The 23947-nt window shown below is 38.4% G+C and overlaps 2 protein-coding genes across 5 annotated transcripts in view; both read left to right on the top strand.

Moving 5' to 3' along the window:
- The first annotated feature begins 691 nt into the window (after positions 1 to 691).
- rhot1b (ras homolog family member T1) lies at positions 692 to 13011 on the top strand. Of its 2 annotated transcripts, XM_030140035.1 has the most exons (20): positions 692 to 1042; positions 1442 to 1500; positions 1739 to 1820; positions 1982 to 2025; positions 2114 to 2167; positions 2320 to 2372; positions 2825 to 2933; positions 4254 to 4355; positions 4554 to 4652; positions 4749 to 4857; positions 4942 to 5062; positions 5216 to 5300; positions 5727 to 5872; positions 6305 to 6405; positions 6854 to 6984; positions 7251 to 7334; positions 8130 to 8252; positions 8348 to 8550; positions 10900 to 11022; positions 11676 to 13011. In XM_030140035.1, exons 1-20 carry the CDS (start codon positions 1006 to 1008, stop codon positions 11791 to 11793), a joined length of 1983 nt encoding a protein of 660 aa, XP_029995895.1. In that variant the 5' UTR covers positions 692 to 1005; the 3' UTR covers positions 11794 to 13011. The 2 variants fall into 2 exon arrangements, with proteins under 2 accessions (XP_029995895.1, XP_029995902.1); XM_030140042.1 differs by lacking the exon at positions 10900 to 11022.
- Positions 13012 to 19860: 6849 nt separating this feature from the next.
- rhbdl3 (rhomboid, veinlet-like 3 (Drosophila)) overlaps positions 19861 to 23947 on the top strand; it is a 90733-nt gene continuing 86646 nt past the window's right edge. Inside the window, exons 1-3 of one of the 3 annotated variants that reach the window (XM_030137582.1) lie at positions 19861 to 19987; positions 20191 to 20851; positions 21438 to 21461. In XM_030137582.1, coding sequence (XP_029993442.1) covers positions 20711 to 20851; positions 21438 to 21461 — 165 coding nt within the window. In that variant the 5' untranslated portion in view covers positions 19861 to 19987; positions 20191 to 20710. Of the gene's footprint in view, positions 19988 to 20016; positions 20852 to 21437; positions 21462 to 23947 lie in introns of those variants that run through there. The other 2 variants (XM_030137574.1, XM_030137593.1) reach the window with 2 other exon arrangements.

Here is a 23947-nt window from a genome sequence, read left to right as displayed (position 1 = left end):
ATATGACTGCCATTTTGTCGGGAACACATTTCAATGCGTGTCTGCTGAAGAACTATGAAGAAGAAATATGAAGAAATACATGTTAGAACCATATGTGTATGGAATGTATTATGTCTCCTATGTATGGAGACTTATGGGACACCCTGTTGTGTGATGTCCAGACAGTGTTTTGAAGTAGATCTGATAGCTCTGACACAAACAGTCCTTTTGAGTAAAACCCATTCTCTCATTCATTTTCAGAATTTCACATTTTGACCCAACACTGTATCTTGGAAAGTACAGCAAATCAGCATTTTTACCTAAATTTGTCTTTACTAGTGACTCAAACTTGGAGGCATTGTACTTGCAGACCAGTGCTTTTGGTTGCTGCTGCTGTATTACCTCCTCTTGCCTCTAGATGGCGCATTACAAGAGGCGCTTCAGAGCTGGTGAAAGTCTTAAGACGTCTCACTCTGTCAGTCGTTGGATACCAGAAATGTAATCAAGATAGCGGAACTAAATCTAAAAAAGGAATACTTCTTCTTCTTTTTTTTTTTTTAATCTGAAATCACTGTTTCCCTGCAAGAAAACCCCACTGTTGACTATTACGAAATGATGAGTTTTTTTAGATGAGTGATCTCATACCAATAGACGATCGTCGCTCGCCCTTCTGTCAGCTGAGGGGAGAGAGGTGTGGCGGAAACACGCTAATGCTGTCGTAAAACAGTCAAGTTTGTGTGTAGGTTAGCGGGGTGAACTCTCAGCACCAGCATCGTCATACTGACTCCTGGTAGAGCGATTTATTTAAGAACTTGAGCTTTATCCCGAATAGCTGTTGGTTTATACACATCTCTCACTGTGTGTTGTCTATTTTGAACCGGTGTAAACCAGAGTTGAAATGCGGACGTAGCTGTTAGCTAGAGAGCCAGGCCGTGGAGAGCTGGCTGGTTGTATCCTTCATCCAGACCGGAGCATAAATGTTTCACAAGCACCAGGTTACCGGGCTGGTTGTCGACTGTGGAGAAGATGCGCAAGGACGTGAGGATATTGTTGGTGGGAGAACGTAAGTGAAACTTGACTTCGTGGTGTGTTTAACTGCAGAGTCAGTTCACAAAGATGCTACAGCTGGGGGACGTGATGCTGACATATACAGCCTTGTAAAGATGGTGTTCATTTCACATGCTTTGTCTTTGGGATTTACCTGAAAGATGTTGGCACGTTAAATCCAACCTACATTCAGGTAAATTTGCTATAAATTTAGTAGCCAGGAGCATTAATTAATCCATCCTTGTCACATGATAGCTCCATGGTAGTTCTCTCCATCTCACAGGTTAATAAATCATCTCTCAACATCTGAAACTGTAATGTGTTAAAGAGCAAATCCTGTGCATTGTATTTAACTCAGATAAATGTTTTTCACTGCCATGGACTATAATCCTTCATTCTGTGTCCTTATCCACAGCCAAGGTGGGGAAGACCTCTCTCATCATGTCCCTGGTCAGTGAGGAGTTTCCAAATGTGGTATGGATCAGTTATTATTTTGACAGTTACCTTCAAAGTTACTCAGAAACTTGCTGATACCTTATCTCCTTGACATTACTACAGATGTGCTTTCATGCTTAACTCCACTGATGTTCGTATAGATAGATAGATAGATAGATAGATAGATAGATAGATACTTTATTCCCGAGGGAAATTCTAGTTTTGTTATTGTTGTCCTACAGTTATAAATGTGTTCCTGTGTACGGCTCTCTTTCAGGTTCCCTACCGAGCTGAGGAAATCACCATCCCTGCAGATGTCACACCAGAACGAGTTCCAACACACATCGTAGACTACTCAGGTATGTCCAAGCCCAGATAGGTTCTCTTTGGTTTTACTGTGATCGGCAACTTTTTCCACAGTTGTTTAATTTGGCAGTACAGCACTTGCACTTTGTACATGTTGTAATTGTAATGTCTGACAGAGAAGCAAAGTGAGACTCATGTTTCATCTGCTTTTCAGAGGCAGAGCAGACAGATGAGCAGCTGTTTCAGGAGATCTCCAAGGTCAGTTTGTGCATAATGTATGTGTGGTCAGAGGGATGTGCTGACTTCAGGTAAAAGGCTAATGGGCTTATGTGTTTTGGTCTCATAGGCAAATGTGATTTGCATTGTTTACTCTGTCAACAACAAGAGGTCCATAGAAAAGGTGAGTTACATCTGGAAGTACTATTTCCATAATTTGTTTATAAATCACTTCACGTGTTTAGTATAACTTTCAAAACTCAGCACGACTAACATTATGGTTAAAATGATGTGTGGTTCTTTAAAGTAATAAAAGTCCTTCCTCTTTTGGTGTAGGTGACCAGCCACTGGATCCCTCTCATTACTGAGAACACAGACAAGGACAGCAGGTGTGTTCTTGTATATTAATAGTTTGCAGCTTTTGTCAGCTAATTTTTTTAATAAAATGAAAGGGAGAAGAAAGAAGAGAAATATGTTTCAGTTTATTCAGTTAATTAATGTGCTGTTCTTGACTCTCAGTGCCAGTTCTCATTTCTGTATAAAGAATCTTTTCTCTTAAAAAATAAACTATCAAATTTTTTCTTTTACTGTTTGAAATGATGACGTGAAGTCACAGGATGGAACATTTTTCACAAATGTCTCTCTGTTGGGAGGGAGCAGCAGTGGAAGTGCAATGTCTCACATGATCAAACTCTGCCTCACATTTTCCCTGTGTTTGCCATGATCTGTACAATAATACCACAAATCTATAAATACACAAACTTTGCATTTATTCTTTGCAGTAGAAATGACATTTAATGTTTTTAACTGTTATGTAATACTGTATACTTTATTGGTTCAGGGTTCCTTTGATTCTGGTGGGCAACAAGTCAGACCTTGTGGAACACAGCAGCATGGAGACCATACTGCCCATTATGAACGAGTACAGTGAGATAGAGACTTGTGTTGAGGTGAGAAATTCTGTTTTCTGTTATCACAGTAGAAAAGAAACACAAATAGCACGGTGTCTACTGTGGGTTGATTTATCTGATCAGTCAATATCCAAGCTTAGTAAGTAATGCAGTAAATTCAGACAGATAAGATGGATGGAAATGAATTGTTAGGGGCATGAGAACAAATGGAAGTTGATTTCTTGTTTTCCATCCTCTTCTCATTAAATAGAACATAAAGAGGAAGAAACATAAAAACAGTTCAACTGAAACTTCAGCCTTTTAGGAGCCAGGAAGAACAGCCTTGTTTATGGGTTAATCAGTATAAATGTGTCCTTTTTGTACTGATTTTAGCCCATGTATTTGTCATTTTAAAGACAAAAAAGAAATGACATGTTTTTCACATATCACAATGTGAACAGTGTGACTACAGATAAAACTAAGATAATGACATTTTTCTCTGATGAGCTTAACGACTTTTGTTCCTCAGTGTTTGTTATGGAACCTGTGTTAGCTTCATGTCCATTTGTCAATTATCAGTCAGTGAATTTTTTCAATCACTGAAAAAATCTGTTGACAGATTTTTAGTTTTAGTTACTATTTTATTAAAGTATACATATTCCATGTTGTTTCCCATGATTTTGTTAGAAGTACTGTTTTTAATTTCCTGTTTTTTTAACTTTGGCAGTTTCTGTTTTCTTTCATTCTTGATATCTTTTTTCACTCATTAAATATGTGTACACCAAATTATTCAGTTTAACACATTAAGCGTGGATGAGTACAAGAGTGTTTCATAATAGTAGCCATGAGCTTAATTCTACCCTAACCTACAACATAATGAGTGTAAATATGGCATGTACCTAAGTATGAAGACTGTGGTATCTGACAGCTGTGTTGTGTTGCTTCCACTTAGATCGACTTCACCATTTGTTAGCCTCATCCTATGTCACTCTAGCACTAACCACTACTGTATCTTAACAGGGCAGCACATGTGTTTTTCAGACTGGATAATTAGACCTGGCTTGTCGCTCAGACAGATCCTGTGTGTTAATACCCTGTCTGGCTCTGACTTATCTCACTCACACCCACGTATACAGTATGTACTGGCATGTGCACACACATGCACAAACAACCACATAGGCAGGAAGGTAAACAGGGATAACCCTACTTTAAAGGATACTGTGATAGCTGATAGCCAAACAGGTTAAGTAAAGGCAGGCTGCATTATATGTTGCATGATTTGTTTTTAATATGTCTATTGTATCATGGGCTATATCATTTAACAATCTATTTACATGTATATTTACCTTAATACCCTTATTTGCTTTCTTGTTGTTAAAGTGTTCAGCAAAGAACCTGAAGAACATCTCAGAGCTCTTTTACTATGCCCAAAAGGCAGTGCTGCACCCCACTGGTCCCCTCTACTGTCCAGAGAAAAAAGATGTAAGAGCAAATGTAATCATTGCATGAATAGGTTCTTAAATTCAGCACTAATCATACTCTAACATGGATTACATGTAACTGATTTATGCCCTACAGTATGTCGATGTCCTCTTTCACTGTTTAGCCTGAAAATGTCTCACATCACTTTAACATAATCAATACATTGACATTACCTAATTTCTCTCCTTATTTTCAAAGATGAAGTCACTTTGTATTAAAGCCCTGACTCGAATCTTCAAAGTGTCAGACCTAGATAATGATGGTATTCTGAATGATAATGAACTCAACTTCTTCCAGGTAATTTCAGCTAATAATTTAAACAAATTTTAATTACAATAGTATTTATTTTTCTCTAGTTTGATATTTGTGATCTTTTCATCTGGTTATGTGTAGCGGACGTGCTTCAACTCCCCACTAGAGCCTCAGGCCCTGGAGGATGTGAAAAGTGTGGTGAAGAAGAATTTGAGTGATGGGGTGTGTGACAATGGACTCACTTTGAAAGGTAGTAATGGATGGACGGACTGTTTTTCACCTCTATCATATCATTCCTGTGTGCATTGCTTTATGTTGCATCTGTCCTCTGCAGGCTTTCTGTTCCTCCACACTCTGTTTATTCAGCGAGGTCGCCATGAAACAACATGGACGGTCCTGAGGAGGTTTGGATATGATGATGACCTGGAACTTAATCAGGACTACCTCTTCCCCCCGTGAGTCTCAGAAACACTTAAAAGTTCATTTTACTTTTTGCCTTGTTCACTTTCCTGCTTGTGTGTGAGACACATTGTAATTATCACTGTCTGTATTGTGTGTTTTCTGCACCTACAGGATAGCATTACTTTGTGCCATTTTCCTCTTTCTAGGTTGAAAATTCCTTCAGACTGCACCACAGAGCTCAACCACAATGCCTACCTCTTCCTCCAGAGTGTCTTTGACAAACATGACAAGGTACAGTCCTGTTCTTCTGGTTCTGTATTTACATTAGCCTCTGCTTTGGAGCAGCACGCACAAAGCGCCACTGTGTACTCGGCACTGATCAACACCAAAATACACTCCTGCTTCCAACACGGTCTACCTGCTGAGGTGTGTTTAACTTCTTGCCAGCATGAAGGGATTGACAGAAGAATTAGTGGCAGGGTTAGAATGAAAGTCGAGTGGTGAGAGTGGCAGCTTGTGCCTCAGCTTTCTGTCATTGAGATTAATGTCTGTGAGCACCACGTTTGTTTTCTGTGTGAACCAAGAGATCAAAAAGTAATTATGTTTTTATTATTATATAATTATTTAATGCTATATTCAAAAAATAAATAAACAAACAAATTTGCCTTCAGTCGATGATTCCAGTCCTGAACACTAACCCACTTTTATTCATATCAGGACCGTGACTGTGCCTTGTCACCAGAGGAGGTGAAGGACCTGTTTGATGTTTTTCCCTACATGCCCTGGGGCCCAGATGTTAACAACACAGTCTGCACTAATGACCAGGGATGGATCACCTACCAGGGGTATCTTTCACAGTGGACGTAAGTTGGTGATAATTGATCTACTATAACTGTACGCTGACTTTAATCCCTAAATTTGGCGTCCCCCAGTGGAAACTGAAAGCCAAGAGGCACTTTTACCAAGTTGGAAACTGATGAATGTGCTTAAAGGAAGTCTTGGATTACACTTTGGATGTACAACTTAAAACAAAACAAAAAAAAAATTGTTAAAACACTTCAGTAAGTATTTTATTTTCTCTATATCTCATTATGAGAATTTAAAAAAAGATATCCATACATTTGGAAAAACCCAAACAAGATCCTACATTTCAGCCACAGTCAAGTTTACATTTATCTACATTCATTGTTGAATTCATTCACTCATTTAAGTTATAACTCCTCTTAGTCACAAGTTTCTAAGTTAAGTTTAGGAATTTCCTCTTCTTTAATCTGTTTTGCCTCCATTGTGTTCAGGTTAACAACATATCTGGACGTCCAGCGATGCCTGGAGTATTTGGGTTATCTTGGATACTCAATCATTGCTGAGCAGGAATCACAAGCTTCAGGAATAACTGGTGAATAACACCACCACATGTTTGTCCATATTTGTATTTATTCTCCTGAGACCTAGCAATGCATTTTTGTCCTCTGTAGGGAACAAGAGTCTCATAGCTTTACTTTAAAAAACAAAAACGCTGTTCACTGCAAAGGACATTCCATAAAAAAAGTATCTGAAAAAAACTGTTGCATCATGATGTTTCCAATCAAGGCAATTATTTAATAATGTAAAAAAGACAAAACTTTTACTTTCCTGGGTTTCAGGGGGTTGTATTTGTGTACAGCTAAAAATATTAAAATCCAATGACAAGTTGGGTAAGGAAATAGCTTTATAGTTAATACAACTATATTATTAAACGTCATCTATCCTCAACTGCTGTTAGCACGTTGATATGGCAGTTTAAAGTGAGTGTTGTTACTGACTGACTGCAGTTAGCAGTCTAAACTGATTTGTGCTCCCTGCAGTGACCAGAGATAAGAAGATTGACCTGCAGAAGAAGCAGACCCAGCGCAGTGTCTTCCGCTGTAATGTGTTTGGAGACATTAGCAGCGGAAAGAGTGGTTTCCTCCAGGCCTTCCTGGGCAGAAATCTCATGGTAATTAGATGGAAATAGTGCGAAATGCATTAAATGCACCTCATATTCATTTTCAAATACTTGTACTTGCACATTTAAAATTAAGACATACACTAATTTATATATAACATTTGCAAGAAGCGGCGTCCATTTCCATTTGTTTCTACTTTATAACCACAGATCAGCTGTCAGAAGTCCTTGATTTTCACCACAGTCCCAGATTGTCCACTGATACTTCAAATCATAGTTCATCTAATATATTGATGTCTTCTCTCCTCTCCTCTCAGGCCCAAAAAATGATTAGAGAAGAACACAGATCCTACTATTCCATCAGCACAACCTATGTCTACGGCCAGGAGAAATACCTTCTTGTGAGTGTTTAGTTTTTTAATCATTTATTGTAGATAAATAATTAGGGCTTTACTAACTGTTTCAAAGCAGTATTTAAATGTGCTCTTATGTAATGTGTGTGAGGGTTTTAGTAGGCCTTCAGCTCTATGTTTACCATTTTATAAGCTGCTTTTCCCATCCATCTAAATGCTGTTTGAAGCAAGTAGAAATCCCAAACAGAGTATGCTATACATGGAAATACACAACTAAAATATTGCAAAAAATTATCATTGCCAGTTGAGCAAAAAATGCTTTTGAAATATTGCAGTCTAGGTTCAGTGAACTCTGGATTGAGCAAAACTGTCCGTGCACCTCTTTGTTGCATATTCATATATTCTGTAATGTTGCCTGTGTGTGAATGCAATGAGAAGTCATTTAGTCAAATAAAATGCACTTTATAACTGTGGTAGCTTGCTTAGGTTCAGTGCCACTTCACTAGGCAGACAGAAATGAGCGATAAGAACGTTCTCTGAAGTGCATCTGCCTTCCATGACACACACACAAAATATCAGGTGATGACTTGTAAACTCGGATAAGCAAACATAACAACTGCCCACAGAGATATTGGAAAGACTGACACTAATTGAAACACTCAGGATGTTCTGGATTTATTACTAATCCATATTAATGCAAAGGTAGAAATGCAGCTTAATCCTGACTCAGTTTATGCGAAGGTGGTTTTCTGTTAGTCTAAAGGAGTTAATCTGTTGTTGAGATGCTTTGATTGTAGATTATGTAAGTGACATGTAAACAAGCCTCTCCTCTCCTCTCTTCAGCTTCATGAAGTATTCCCTGACTTTGACTACCTGTCCGATGCTGATTTGGCCTGTGACATTGTCTGCCTGGTCTACGATGTCAGCAACCCTTACTCCTTTGAATACTGCGCCAAAGTCTTTAAGGTAACACTGTGCTTTATTTCAGTTTCATTAAAAAAACAATGTTTGGCCTTTTGGATAGGAGCAAACCATTCATCACCCACTCTTTTGTCCCTCAGCAATATTTCATGGACAGTAAGATACCATGTATGATGATCGCAGCCAAGTCAGACCTTCCAGAGATCAAACAGATGTACGGCTGCACTCCTCTGGAGTTCTGTAGGAGGCACAAGATGCCGCCTCCTCAGTCCTTCACATGTAACACAGCAGGAGCGCCCAGCAGAGACATCTACACCAAGCTGACCACTATGGCCATGCACCCGTATGTACTACAGCACGCATTAAACTAATCTGTCCACATATAGCAAACCTGTGTATGATGACCCCAAACTGTAGAGGTGGTCATTTAACTTTCCTCTAAAATATGTGTGTTGTCAACATAAGGAACATCTACATGCAGTACAATATACATGCACTGTATGCTCCTTCTTGTAATACTATACAGTACTGTCTGGTCACATGACCACAGAGGAAAAAATCTAAATCTTACCAAGTGTATTTTTCTCATTTCTAGTCAAAATATCTCTTCACACTTAAAATAGGACATAATCACCTAAAGAGTAACTTTTCAGTGAGACAATAGATCTTGAAAATCTTATTTCAAGAAATCTTACCAGGATAATTTTCACTAGTTCCATTGGCAGATTTTTTTAACTTGTTTGCAGAGGGGCATTTTTTCCAGTGCAGGTTTATAAGATCACCATGGAAACAGTAGTTTCCTTGCAGCTGTTGGCAGATGTTTACTGAATTTTATGTTTTGATTTTAAATAAGAATCTCAGTGAAATTTGTAAGTATGCTAAGGTTCATATCACAGGGTGCTTGTGCAGGTCTGGAAAGTCTTAAAAATTATGGAATTTTGAAATGCTGTTTTCCAGACCTTGAAAAGTCCGGAATTTTTGGTGAAATTCTTAATAAAGTATTGAAAAGAGTTCCTGTCATAGTCAAAGTAGAGAATGCGTAAAAGCACATAATCTTGTAAGATAAGAAATACATGAAGGAAGCATAGAAAAAACTTGATATGATTTTACTAACCTGTCAGTACTGGAATGATTCTAGTGAAACTTGTTTGTGTGATATCCATGCACTTTTGGGATTTTCATTTGTTTTGAAAATGTTTCAGTCAGTAAAATATAATTTACTACAAATTATGCATTTATTCAGTGACACATTTATAAATAAAGTTTTCTACCTCACATAACGAGTACAATCTCAACCAAAAAAAATAGGTATGCAAGTATAAAAGTACATAAAGTCAAGGTCTTGGGGGGGGCGGGGGTGTTTGGATAAAGAGCATACACCCTGAATCAGTTGCTAGCTGGTTTATGATTGCATTTTAACACTCATGGCTTTATCAAATGTGCTCATGGTGATTTTTGCCCTAAATATGTTGAGCTGTATATCAGTATTTTATGTACTCTTGTCTACACTCTTGATGGAGTGTACCAATGACCAATGACATATAACCCACCTTTAAATAAAAGCAAAAGAGAATGGCTAATGAACATGACAGCCTGTACTAGAACTCAAATGGCATGGGAGTTTTCTGGTTTGTCATAAAATACCGTACAGAATCTATTTTTTGTCCAAATCAGTGAGATAGTATTAGATTGTATCACACACAGACACAGTTTCATTCTGTAGTTGTGTGTGCATCCGTTACGGCTGGAAGATTACATTGAAACATTTGTTGATATCATTTATTTGTTGAAGTGAACTCTTGTAAGTGGTGCCTTTTGATGCAAGTAGTACCTCAGTCAATCATAAAATGCTGATTTTATTTATTTTTTTTAACAGACTAGTTTGTTTTAATCCTGTTTTATTGTATATTTCTCAACCATTTTGATCCTTCTATCCTTCTAGCTACAAATAATTCTCTTTGCAACAAGTTGAGTGGTTTTAACCCTTTCATTTTCAAAAGTCTAGAAACTACTAGACCTTTTTCATTCTCAAATGGTTAGGTTACATCCATACAGTTTACCAAAAGCTGCCCTGTGTCTAATTTCTGTGATGGTACTCCCTGCCTTGGGCTAAACTCTCTCCCAGTGGGCATGTTCCTGCTCTCTGCAAGTGTCAGTGTCTGACATCTTGTACTGCAGTCTCCTTGCATTAATGCACTTCACTGCCCTCTGGACATGCTGCTTTGAGCCTGATGCCACAGTGTTTTTTCTCTGAGGGTAAACGTGTCTCCCTGCTGAGCCGTAATGTTGATCTCTATTGCACTGACTCAGGCTGTCAGCAGTCCAGCGACATAATTTCGAACATCATAGAGTTAAATTGAGAACGTGACTAAATAAAAAAAAAAAAAAAAAAAAAAAAGAAGAAAAACACACAAATGAAGCACAAGCAAAGTATGATTCTTCTGTGGGGTAAAACATTTCTACAAAGAATAGGAATGTACTATTTATGGCTTATTTGTAATGAATCCTTGAGCGAACGATCATTTATTTTGTCTTTCATGGATCTTGGCTTTCTGGTGATGAGCAACAGACTGGACTCTTTAAGTGGTGGTGGCATCTTTCACTCTAACCTACTTTTCCTCCCAATGTTTTCTTTCTATGACATGAACATAAACGGCATGCCGGTGTTTGTCCTCCACACGTCTCTGCTCAGCCACGCCCGGCTGCGCTGCATGTGCACTTGTAACCGGTGCACCTTCTGCTTGTGTCAGAACTTCCTCAACTCTGAGCTGCTGCAGACGGTCAGGGCCAAACTCTACGCTGTCGTACTGAGAAGGTCCTCTTTACCTCTTAAAACCTCTTTTCTCCTGTATTTTTTTCAGACTTCACCCATCTGTTCTTGTCTACTTTTTTTGTCCTTTTTCATTCTGACATTTTTTGCAGTGGTGTTTTTATTTTGGCTGCAGTGATTTTTAAAAAAAAACTTGTAGTAGAAGTATTTTCTTATCAAGTATGCTACTTTCCCCTTAAGTTACAAGGTTATCTTCAGCAATCCAGTTTGATATTTTCATTTTATATAGCATTTCTTTTATGAGATTATCTCCTGATGCTGATGTAGCTTAAAAGCCTCCTGTGTTATAATTAGCTGCAATTTTTTTCAGTGTTAAGTGTCTGTTTCTTTGTCATTCAGCTGTCAACTTCTGTGTTTTTGTCAATGTTTTTCTTTGCTCAAGTCACTCCTCTTCAGCCTTCTCATCTGACAGAGATGTCATAATTCATTTCTGCTCCTCTTTTCTCATGTCATTACTACTTATCTACTGTGTATTTCACTTGTTTTATCTGATTTCTGCTTTAGTCCATTTGTTGAAGCTCAGTCTCTGTTCTGTCATTAGTTCATGATTATTTTCTTGGTGAATTTCTGTTTATTTATTTACTACCTCTACATCATAAACCATATTGTTTTAAGCCTTTTCTGTGTCTGTTTTGCAGACATGTTAGCCAAGCAGACCTGAAGAGCTCCACCTTCTGGCTGAGAGCGAGTGTCGGGGCCACTGTGTTTGCAGTTCTGGGTTTTGCCATGTACAGAGTTCTACTCAAACCGCGGTGATCCTCATGTCCAGCTGTCCCATTCTCGGTACACATAGAGCTATTTTGGCAACATTAGACTCATACATTTAGAAGACAAATGACATTTATTTGTGACTTTGCTGAAAAACCTGTCATTGTTTTGTAGTTTAATGGGTCCCAATCCAAAAAATTGTTTTGGGGAAAAAAAAATGCGTACAAGTATAGGCTGGCAAACTCCATTCCCTTTTCTGTTGTTTTTGTGCATTTCCATTACTGTATATTTCTCTTTTGGAGAATAAAGGAGAACATATTTAATTTTGTACCAAAATAATTTATGTTTGTCTGCAAGTATTTGTAAGGACAGATAATATATTTATATTTATATTGAAAATGAGGGTAAGATGTGGATGAGGTGGAATAAGCTGCTGACAAGTGTTACATATATAGCTATTTTTTGGGTTGCTTGGTGATTGAAACGAGGAACAACCTAATGTTACTTTTTTTTTAGGGACTGTGATGTGTGATGTATGCAATAGAGGCAATGCTTTTATTAGACTGGACAACATGTAAATACTGTATATTTCACAGTAGAATGCATTTGTTTGTACTTGTCCATGTTGGATTTTCACTAAAAAAACATGGAATGCAGAGGCATTAGTTAACAGCCAGGTCATGAACTGCTCTGGAAGTTGCACAAACATCAATATAGAGTCACTTTGATAGAACATCAGTGTGCCTTTCATGGCCAAATGTCTGGACACATATTTTGTCATGTTTTTCCATCCATACAAGTCAGTGTTTGGTTGATGTTTGCCACACAGGGTCTGCTACTCTGTCTTTCATCATCTTCCTCTGTCAGCCACTTTATTTAGCTAATGCGTGAGTCTATGTATGCTTGTATTTGTGTGCAAAAATGTCACAAGTGTACATTGTACAGTCGCTCTGTATCGGGTTGTGTTTGCATGCTTCTGAATTTTGACCACATTACAGTGTTTTCACTCTTACGATTAAAAAAAGAAAAGAAAAATGAAAATGTGTCACCTTAAGGTGATTTATTTTAGTTGTGGGCAGAAGAGTTCATCAAGAGGATGGGTGAGTCTTGAATTGTTGTGAATATTGTTTGGGCATTTTCTTTACAAAAGAAGCAATAATGTGTACCCAAATGTTAATTTACATGCAACTGCCTGCCACAGGGCTCAGTTTGATGTATTCACCCAGCCTTTTCAAAAGTTTACAATAAACAAATGTATCTGTTAAATCTGGAGTCTTCATTTATTACTCTGCCCCCAGAAGGAGAGATAAGGGGTATTGTTTTTGGTTCAGGTTTGTTTGTTTTTTAACACTGTAGCAACAAAGCTGTTGGTTCAATTCATACCAAATTTGGTTTGCAGATTGCCAGTGACCCAGAATAGATGTGATTACATTTTGGGAAAAGTAGGTCAAAGTTCCATTTTGTAATGAATTTTTTAAATCTTTTTTCCCCCATTTACTTACAATGGACGAAATTTCACAGGTCTATAAAAACATCAATTTTGTTTCAATTTACCTCAGACTTGACACATATATAGAGGCAATTGATATACTGACATCACTACACACATACACATGATATGAGCTGGATTAATGCCAAAATAAGCTACATTACGCGCTAGGGGTGGGGTTTATTGTGCCTGGCACCACTTGTTCCATCTGTGTTCTGTTTTTTCTCAAGTTAAGGGGACTTTTCTATGTCCAACCAATTCCAAAAAAGCTGGGACACTTGTGAATAAAAACAATGCAATGACTTGCAAATGTCATAAACCCATATTTTATTCACAATAGAACACAGAGAATGTATTAAATGTTCAAACTATGAAAAGATGACGCAGACACAAACTTTATAAACATCGTACATAAAGTAAAGTTTCAATAATCCCCTAGGTTCATGAGTCTGAGTGGAAACGAGGAAAAGTATATCATATGAAATGAGAATACATTTTAGCAGAACACAAGGGGGCAGCATTGCTTAAAATTATTCCATGAAGTGAATGTTCAGCATTTGTCACAAATTCAGTGGCTGCAAATTATCTTTGTGCAATATATGTTTTAAGCCTCTTCATGTTATTAGATCACATATAGATATACATTATCTGTAAGCGAATCAGTCTTTTTCCTTCAAACTACTATACAGACTCATATTGGACAAATTTAATCTGTTTACTGTTGTAGTTTGGAGCAGCTGGATGATATTGATTTATTTTAGGCGGGCAGATTGTTTGATACACCAGGTGTCTTCCAAGCTTCTACTTTCCATATGATTCCTTTGCTGAATAACCAACAAAACTGTCTTGAAACAAGGCCTAAAATGTGTAAAATGAAGCAGTGCTCTGGGCTACTGAGGAGACATTTAAAGGCCTACAAGTGACTCAGAGTCCTGGCTACAGATTTCTCTGGGCATCTGGGGCTGAATTGTGTATTGCAGATGCTCTGTCAGGACATTAAAGGCACCACTGGTTCTCTCACTAATGAGTGTCTGTAATTATGTGAGGCAGTCGGACAATGTGCACTGAAAACTTCTATTGAAGCTGGAAAATTAGGATCCTTCCAGTGTAGTTGGCTCTCTGTTGATACCCCTAATGAAACCTAACAGGGTCTGTGTGTGTTTTGACTTGAATAGGACATGAAGCCTTTCTTCCAGCAGAGCAGTTGGTGCTTGTAAAAGGCTTTGAAAAGAGACTTACTTTAGCTCCCAACAGCTTTTAATTTACACTTGAGCTAAGTTCTCCCAGATAGCAGGTGTTTTCCACTGAGTATATTTTTCTGTCACGTTCTTGTTCACACTCTCCTCGCCCGGTTTCCCTCTGTCATCTCTCTCTCTCTCTCTCTCTCTCACTCTCTCTCTCGTTACAGCTCCTCTGCTTATATTAGCACATGATGTGTAAATGTAAGCCCAGCCAAAGCTTGTTTTATCTAATTAGCTGCTTCTATGCAAATTCCCAATCCTGCCTTTTTGCTAATAACACAATGATTCCCCTCATATCTGACCTACGGGAGTTTGTAATAAGGTTTATTTAGTAATTTACTTCAGTAATTGTGTCATTTTTCATTACATAAGACCAAAATGAGACACTGTGAGGCTGTCCTGTCAGAACCACCCCAGGCATGATGGGTTACAATTCATCTAAAATAATTTGGTGGTGCAGTTGCACCCTGTAATTTTACCACTGATATTAAATTATTAATTTCATTTTTTAATGAAGAGAAAAATAATATTTTACCTACCTTAACTGAAAAGAAAAAAATATGCACATGTCTTAGCTGTGTTATTTGTACATTGTTGCAATGAGCATAATATCTATTTCTCTGTCTTTTTTATTAAGGTACAACAAGAAAATACAAGTAAATATTGTGCACAGCATTAAAAACTCACAAATATGAACTAACTCTAATTCAACTAGCTCAAGTAATAATAAAAGTTTAATGAGTTGAATAAAGCCAAGTATAAAACGCCACAAAATTACAGCAGTAAACCTCATTTCATCTACCCAGAATAGTTTAAGACATGAGAAGTACAACAGGTCACACTAAATACTGGGATTTGCTTTGTTCTGTCTAAAATTATTGATGAATTCTTTATATTATTTTGCCATTTTCCATATATTTTAGATGCATCTTGTTACAGAGATTGAGAAATGCACATTGTTAGCCTCATGGCATAAATGCTTACGTCATATTTTTGGCCAAATTGTAATATTTGGCCAAAAATATTTAAAAAAAACTTGTCTTGCATTGAATCTTTAAAGGTAACGTAATAATTAAAGCTGTAAAAAGGTGGAGTAGAAAGTACAATATTTGCCTCTGAAATTAGTGGAAGTATTGCTATATAAAATAGCATAAAATGGAAATGCTAAAGTATAGAAGTACTTTAAATGTGTACATCTGTGTTTCCTTAAATGGGTTTACCGTTGCTGCTTTCGATTGTTGTACATAAGGTGTGCAACATAACTCAGAATGACTTAAATCCTTAGTGTCCAACAGGTCAACGTCGGTTTTGCAAAAGTTTAAGAAGTAATTTTAAGAAGAAATGCACAGCTTTCAGGATTAATCAAATGTCAGAGGCAAGGTTGAGTTGCTTAATTACATTTTTAAAACTCATTCTGTATTCTGTTTTAAGTCACATTCATTTCACAAATCTCAGAAAATGTATTTCTGACCTAGAAAAGAACACCCTCCAACTTTAACCCAACAGCGGACTGTGTAGGAGTCAAAAAACAGCCCTGAGGTTACAAACACCAACTGACCATACAGTTTCCATGGTAATGCTATTGCATCCTGTAACTGGGAGTTTTTTTTAACCTGAAGGATCAACCTACACAAAACCGTCACATAATTCCTCCTCATTCATAGCTTCCACCCAACTATTAGGTTTGTTTGATGTCTTTTCAGGTAATAGTTGGGTGTTTGTCTCAAATGGGGCCCCGTCATTTACGTGATAGGTTGCAGGGAGACCTGGAGGGGACGGTTTTTATCCTCCTGAAACAACAAGGAATTTACAAGCACAGACACTCCCTAATTTATGAACCCTTATAGGAAAATAACATGCAATTTATAAAGACGGGTGTGTCTTCTCTGCAGACAAGATTAAATAGTATTTATGACATCCAGTGAGATTTGATAGAAATGACCCTCAAGATAGTGGCCAAAGCAATAAATATTAACAGGATATGTATTTTTTTTCGTAACTTACAGTATTATTTGACTGTTTTTATGCGTGTGTGTATGTATGTATGTATGTATGTATGTTTTTGTACTGTTTCTTAAAATCTAGGGATATGTTCTGCAAATTACCTACTATGGCAACAAATTTTTGTTTACATTGCCTATTCTATTCTATTCTATTCTATTCTATTCTATTCTATTCGACTTGATTCGATTCTTCTTAAATGCCACAATGCCTCAGAGTATGTAAGATTTAATGAAAAATGAAAAAGAAATACAGTTTTTCAATGCTCACTCTGTGTGAGGGTATGATGTACAGCTGAGTTTGATTTCCTGCAGCAGGTATCCCATAATCACATTTCCCTTGCACTGGATGAGAATTGATCAGTAATATGAAAATATGCTGTAGATTATGTAAAGATTGATTAAAGGCGCAGTTACAGCCTGTCTTCTGTATCTGCTGGAATATCAATATACTTCAGAGTAACACAAACAGTAAATGTCCATGCAGGGGTATGCCCTCACATTATAGAATAGAATAGAATAGAATAGAATAGAATAGAATAGAATAGAATAGAATAGAATAGAATAGAATAGAATAGAATAGAATATGGAAACAAAATTAGGGTTCCCAGACCAATAGGCCTATGGTGTGGGATGATAAACAGAGAATTAACAAGATAATAAAAATCACAGTATAAAAAACAGCAACAAATACATAGTTGGTAAAAAATATAGTATAAAATATAATGTATAAATAAACAAGGTGCAGTAAAAAAGCAACAAGGTGCATTTTACTTGAGCTTGCTGCACTGTAGAGTTGTAATGCTTATCAGACAGCCTAATGAGGATTTTAATAATCTTCCGAAGTTTCCGTCTTTCTGGGATGAATGAGGGTATGAGTTGTTTTTTTGTTTTGTTTTGTTTTTTTTAATCTTTTCTGACAATCAATGGAACTGGAGTACTTTTATTTTATGATGTCTATAGTCAACTCATGTCTTGGTTTCATGTTAAGTGTCATTGTGTTTTTAGAAATATCAAAAGGATGTCATGATTTAACTGCAAAACAAATCCACCTACAGGTATAAATAAAGTATGAACCTGATCTATCTATCTATCTATCTATCTATCTATCTATCTATCTATCTATCTATCTATCTATCTATCTATCTATCTATCTATCTATCTATCTATCTATCTATCTATCTATCTATCTATCTATGTTTTTTTTAAATCAGTTTCAAGGATGTTCCAAAAGTTGTCATTTTAACCCTTTCATGCATGAATTATGAAAACCTTAGTCAAGATATTTTTCCTGAGTGTTTTTATTCCTCTTTAGGCATGAAAAAAACAATGTCATTGAAATTTTTTATGAAGCTGTTTTTTATGGGGTTTCAAAAATGTCTACTCAGCTAGACAGCATGTGTTTAATTTTTGAAGAAAAGAAACGTGTTTAAAATACAATATCAGAAAGTCATATACTGTGTGAAAACTATGAAATATTTTCCTTTAATGCAGCTAATCTGATGTTTTCTCACATTTTATCATACTCTAATACAAGTTGTTACTCACTTCATGGACATAATATATATATATTGTTTTCAACTTTTTGTTTAAGAAAACTGTTAATTACAGTCTAATAACAAATAGCAATTGATTTACTCTCAAACATGTTACTGCAGATCAGGTTTATCAAGTATTTGTCAGTAATTGTGTGAATTGCAGTGTATGAGATGGTACATAAGCGTCCACTGTGTTGTCTGATATGCAACTAAAACAACAAAATCCATGAATATACAAGAGAACATCTGTAAAATAACTGTCCACTGTAGTGACCAGTATGCATGAAAGGGCAGTGGCGGCACCAGGATTTTAAAAGTGGGGGGGCAACTGGAGGGCAAAGAAAATGTTGGGGGGTGCCGGCAAAAAAAAAATTCATGCGTAGCGCGAAATTAACACTTTGCGCTTTAGCGACTGATATATATATATATATATATATATATATATATATATATATATATATACACTACCAGTCAAAAGTTTGGACTCACCTGTTTTTTTCTTTATTTTCATGACTATTTACAGTGTAGATTCTCACTGAAGTCATCAAAACTATGAATGAACACAAATGGAATTATGTAGTTACAAAAAAGTGACATAACTTAAAGCATGTTTTATATTTTAGATTCTTCAAAATAGCCACATTTTTCTTTTATTAATGCTTTGCACATTTTTGGCATTGTCTCGATGAGCTTCATGAAGTAGTCACCTGAAATGTTTTCCAAAAGTCTTGAAGGAGTTCCCGGTGATGCTGAGCACTTATTGGCCATCTGTGGTCCATCTAAGGTATTTGTTAAAAACTACAGCATGAACAACTCAGACTTTCTGTTATGATTATTTAATAGGTACAATCTACTTTCACATATTTCTCTAAACACATCAGAAAAACATGCGGCAAAAAAACATCAATGCCAATGCATGCAAGTTAATAAATGTTGAAAATAAAATAAAACTAATAGCCTAGCCAACTAATCAAACAAAACGTATGTATACAATGGCTTCCACTACATGCACATGTATATAATCACTGACAATATCTGTGGGCTTAGGTACACTTTCATACCGACCAGTATAATCTTCTAGCAGAAATTCAAATTGAGTGATAAAACAGACCTGAACAGTTAACAAAACTATTTGTAATTAATAGTTGGGTTCAAAACATAAAAAACTAGTCCTTATGCTACTCGTGCTAATTCTTTGCTTTACATTTCTTATGTAGAAGAAAGATGAATGCAATACAAGCGGAGGTATTTATCCATTCCAGAACTGAAGTGGGGCTTTGGACAGTGACCAGCTGGCCTTTGAGAGAACCCTCTATACATGCGTGCATGGGGGGGGGGGGGGGGCTGTCTGCCTGGTTGTATTTTTAGTGTATCAAAATGTGTTGTGTACGCTTTTATTGATGGATTTTTCATATTTCTTCATTGTCCGAATTTTCCCAAAGATTTGCCCAAATCTGGGTGGGGGGGCAACTGGGGGGGCAAAGGTTGTGACTGGGGGGGCATTTGCCCCCCCATGCCCCCCCTTGGTGCCGCCACTGTGAAAGGGTTAATGGTTTCTACCTTTTGGAAACACATTCAGCTGAATAGTGTATTGATTACCTGTTATTTTATCTTTGTCGTGCCTTAAATTTGATGATGAGACACAATGACCCCAAACCCCTGATGCTGACTGAGGTGACAGTCAGCTGTTCAGGAAAAGAGCCGGAGTTCCTCGAAGCCCCGGAGCGGGAGTGGCCGGTGATCCTGTCAGTGCCTCCCTGTTATCCATCTCTCCGCCCCCACCAGGTCCCTCTCTGTCTCTCTCTCTCTCTCTCTGTCTCTCTCTCTCTCTCTCTCTCCATGTCTGTGTTTTCATGGAAGGACGCACACGGCTGGCTTGTGCACGGTCCCGGCGTCACCTGGAGCTGAACCAAGAACCCAGAGAAACCAGACGATTGCCCAAAGAGCACAAAGCAGCACAAACCAGCGTGCCAGGTATCATGACGCACCACAAAATCTAAGCACTTGCGCGGACTTCTGTTTTGCGGGGCTGCCATGTGACTGTGTCCACACTATTTAAGCTGAGTTTCACCGGCTCCCGCGGATGGACCAGCCGTGTGTCACCCCTCCGTGTTGATCACTGGTGTCCTGCGCCTCATGTTGTTGACAGCATTTGATGATGTCATTATTTCTTTCAGATGGATCTGCGCTCCGCCGCTGCGTCGTCGCATATCTCCAAGTGAGACTCGCTCTGGAACCCAAAAGTCCCCTTGCCTCGTAAACTTGGACCGCTGCCTCTGTCCGTGTGGAGGAGAATCCAGGCTGGTGTCCACAGCTCTGCAAACCACTGTCACCGCTGCTGGCCAGGATTCTGACGCTGTGGTGGTGGATGGTGGGGTGACACCGCAAATTGACTTTTACGGCTCAAAAAACCCACCAAACTATCACCAGATCAACTTTTCCTCTGCGGATGGAGATTGCTTTGCCGGGTCTATATGAGAACATGCGCCAGGAATGACAGGAGCACACGCACTTAGTTAATATTTATTTATTTTGAATCAATATCTTCACCTGGACTGATCTGGATCTCTTGGGATGACGCGCGACTGAGCACGATGCTCAGCTTTCTCACCTTTAACATCTGGTGACGCACATTTGGAGCGAAGTGGGATTGTGAGCTATGTGGAGTCATTCCTGAAGACTGCGCTCCGCGGGTCTATGGAGAACAGCAGCCCGAGGATGGCGGGCGGAACCCGGGAGGCGCCGGTCAACTCCTCTCCCGCGGTGGCGTCCAACGCGGAGGGCGAGGAGATCGAGGTTTTGGAGAGCACCGAAGTCTTCCCAGTGGCCCCAGAGGAGGTGGGTCCACACACACAGCACAGAGGAACTTTAATATACACACTTACTTTGGTTATTTTTGATCATTACGCAGCACGACCTTTATATTGCGCTCAAGGATACGTTCGAGTTCCACTGATACGCAAATGGCATGACGCATAATAGTAGTTACAGTGTGAAGGATCTGATGTTCAATGAGTCAAATCCTAAAGACAGAACATCCTTTTCACGTGTATTAGACACATGTGGACAACCCATACCACAGGTCCTCCAATAGGTGCCTTAGACTTCCAGACTACTCCTTGAGAACCCTTCCACATAATAATGCACTCTTTAGAACCCTATTATCTTCTGCTGTGGCTCATTGACCCCAATGATCAGATAATAACAGCATGTGATTGTAAGACTACAATTAAGGCAAATGCACACAGGGAAGTAAAGTCTTTTTGGCATGCAAGATTAATAATTTCTAAGCAGGTGCTCCTCTCTGAGCCCTGGCACCTGTTTCGGTTATGATTTTAATTTTTTTTTTTTTTTTTCATCTTTCCACTTCTTCCTCTTACTTACTCCTTCACTTGCTTTTTTTGTCTCTCTGTCTTTGTCTCAGCAATGGAAATCTTTGTTTGACAAGGTATGTACTCCAAAACTACAGTGTCTTTAATCTTCTCTCATCATGCATGTTTTACTTTCGTGGAGCAGTGTTGTTTTCCAAGATTCTTGTCTGTGTGTGAAATGTGACTGACCTCTGAGTTCATCTCTGTTATCAGCTTCCAGCAACACGTGTTTGAAGGATGTGGCACGGCAGTGTTTAAAGGTCATGATGGGGAAGATTTTGGATGAGGAGGAAATTGAACAGGAATTCTGATGAATGGCAAAAGGTTGATTTAGTGTATTAGTGTTTGGCATGGTTATAAATATTTCTAAATGCTTCCCATGTATCATGACCTAGCACTATTCTGTCACTGGTAATTTGACTTAAGGTTTAACACTGCACTTGGCACATTTGTTTGGCTCGAAAACGTAACCTGAAGGTAAAAGATTTGGATTTTATAGCTTTGAGTAGCTCTAGTCTTGGATCAAACTTGGCTAATTCTGCACGGTTTATCAGGTCTGAGCCCCTGAGAGTTATTTTTTTTCTGTATTTAAGCCCATTTTTGTCATTCAAGCTGTTTTTGCAAATGTATTTTAGATCAAAATTTTGTCTCGTGCAGCTTTAAACCTGTTTCTGTTGGATAACAAACAGCATTATATGTAACCACAGCTTTATTAAAGTAAACTCCTGTTGGGTGTTAGGAGTGGGACCTCAGTGGACGCTGTGGGCGTGTCGTCCACTGACACTGACCCTAATAATACAATTAGAGTGATACATAATCCTCAATGCATTGATCCATCAGTCTAGGTGATGTCACGAAAAAAGCATTCACACACACACACACACACACACACACACACACACACACACACGCACTGATGTAGCCAAGAAACCCCAGGAGAAGAGAAACACAGGCCAGCTGATCATGCAAACAGCAGGTTGGGCTGACAGAAGGCAAACGGGCCCCCCTCCTACCACACACACACACACACACACACACACACACACACACACACACACACACACACATACACACACACACAAACACAGCCTCCACTTTGTGAGGCTGCCCCAGCACCTGCCTGCCCTGGGGCCCCTACTTTTGCCTGAATTGTATCCATGTGTGTGTGCGTCTGATGCTCAGCGTTGAGTCAGGCTCGTGTCAGGCTCACTTTTTAGAGAGACTAAGGGTCCCAGTGGGATTACAGGGACGGCTGAGGTGTGTTGATGTGTGTATATGTGTGCATGTAATAGTGAGGGGGCATATTCTCTGGACAGGCATTAAGTGGACCTCTCATTTCGTTGTCTTTATGCGTGCAGGAGAGCTTTGAGTTTCCTCAAGTGGAAGCTGGCTTCAAAAAAACCCCAAAACAAAACAAAACAAAACGTGGATTTGTCCAAATGGTGCGGTCGGTGCTCGGTCTGGCAGCAACAAATGCCCTTTCACTCTTTTATTCTCTGTCCCTTCTTCCTTCTTACAATGAGTGTTCCATTTGTCAAGGGGCTGACCTTGGAAACCCCCTGCTTTTTAGAATTGAAAATGGTTGAGAAATGATGAGCCACTGAAGGAAAAGAAGGATTTAAAACAAACCTGGCAGCCTGTGTCACTGTATGAAAGACAAAGACACACATAGTTGTGAGAAGAATGGAGAAAAAGAGCTTTAAGAGTATGTTTAACTCTGTATGCATGACCGTTACTTCCCTAAAATGTGCCATCTGTCAAATCCTGTCATTTTTGAAACTTTGCCAGAGTTGGATTCATTTAGATTTAAAAAAATGAATTGAGTTTAATATTTGGAAAACAAGACATCCCGAAATGAAGATGATACACCCATTGTATTAATCAATTCCAGCATTGCTGTCTTGTCAAAGCAGAGCACATTCTGTCCATCCTTTCAGAGGATGTTTACAGTGCACAGAAGAGACAGGATCGTTTTCTCTCACTCATTCTTTTTTTGTTTGGACTATGACTCAACTCCAGATTCTTTAAAGCAGCACCAGCTGTGTACAAAACCTTCACCATCATATCATTTTTACAGGTTCCCATGTGAACTCAGCTATCAATTTCCAGGTTTGAGACCATCAGGGCTGGGTTCAAAATGCTGTGTCGCTCTGTTCGCTTTTCCCTTCACTCCTCCTTCTTGTCCCCAGAGAGGATTTTGTTGCTGTATAAGTGCTTTCCTCCTCTGTGTGCAGGAAGTAAGAAAGCAAACCTCAAAATGCTTTGATTCATGTTCTCTATCACCTGAAACAAACATGAAGACTGAACACAGACAGAGGCAGCGTCTAATGAAGCAAAGAAGATGAATTTAGTGGGATAGCAGCTGCCGTGACCCCCCACACACACACACACTTCACTGCCTCGTAATCAAAGTGTTTTAGCCTCTTTTACACAAAGCATTCTGAAAAGGTTGAAGCCATTGTCGCTTGATTGCATTCTATATGTGTATAATCTAAAAGCAGAAACACTCAGTGAAGTGTTTTTTCGTGTTGTTTTGGGGGGATTTCAGGAGATTTAAGGATAG

Source organism: Sphaeramia orbicularis, chromosome 1 (assembly GCF_902148855.1).
Source record: "Sphaeramia orbicularis chromosome 1, fSphaOr1.1, whole genome shotgun sequence".
NCBI classification, from domain to species: domain Eukaryota; kingdom Metazoa; phylum Chordata; class Actinopteri; order Kurtiformes; family Apogonidae; genus Sphaeramia; species Sphaeramia orbicularis.
This window is presented reverse-complemented; position numbering and strand designations above follow the sequence as displayed.

Bases quoted from the DNA above. Each gene is read 5' to 3' on its own strand.
- rhot1b (XM_030140035.1), top strand. From the start codon at position 1,006: ATGCGCAAGGACGTGAGGATATTGTTGGTGGGAGAAC. The intron at 1,501-1,738 runs GTATGGATCAGT...GCTCTCTTTCAG, and splicing joins GTGAGGAGTTTCCAAATGTG to GTTCCCTACCGAGCTGAGGA. The intron at 2,934-4,253 runs GTGAGAAATTCT...TTGTTGTTAAAG, and splicing joins AGATAGAGACTTGTGTTGAG to TGTTCAGCAAAGAACCTGAA.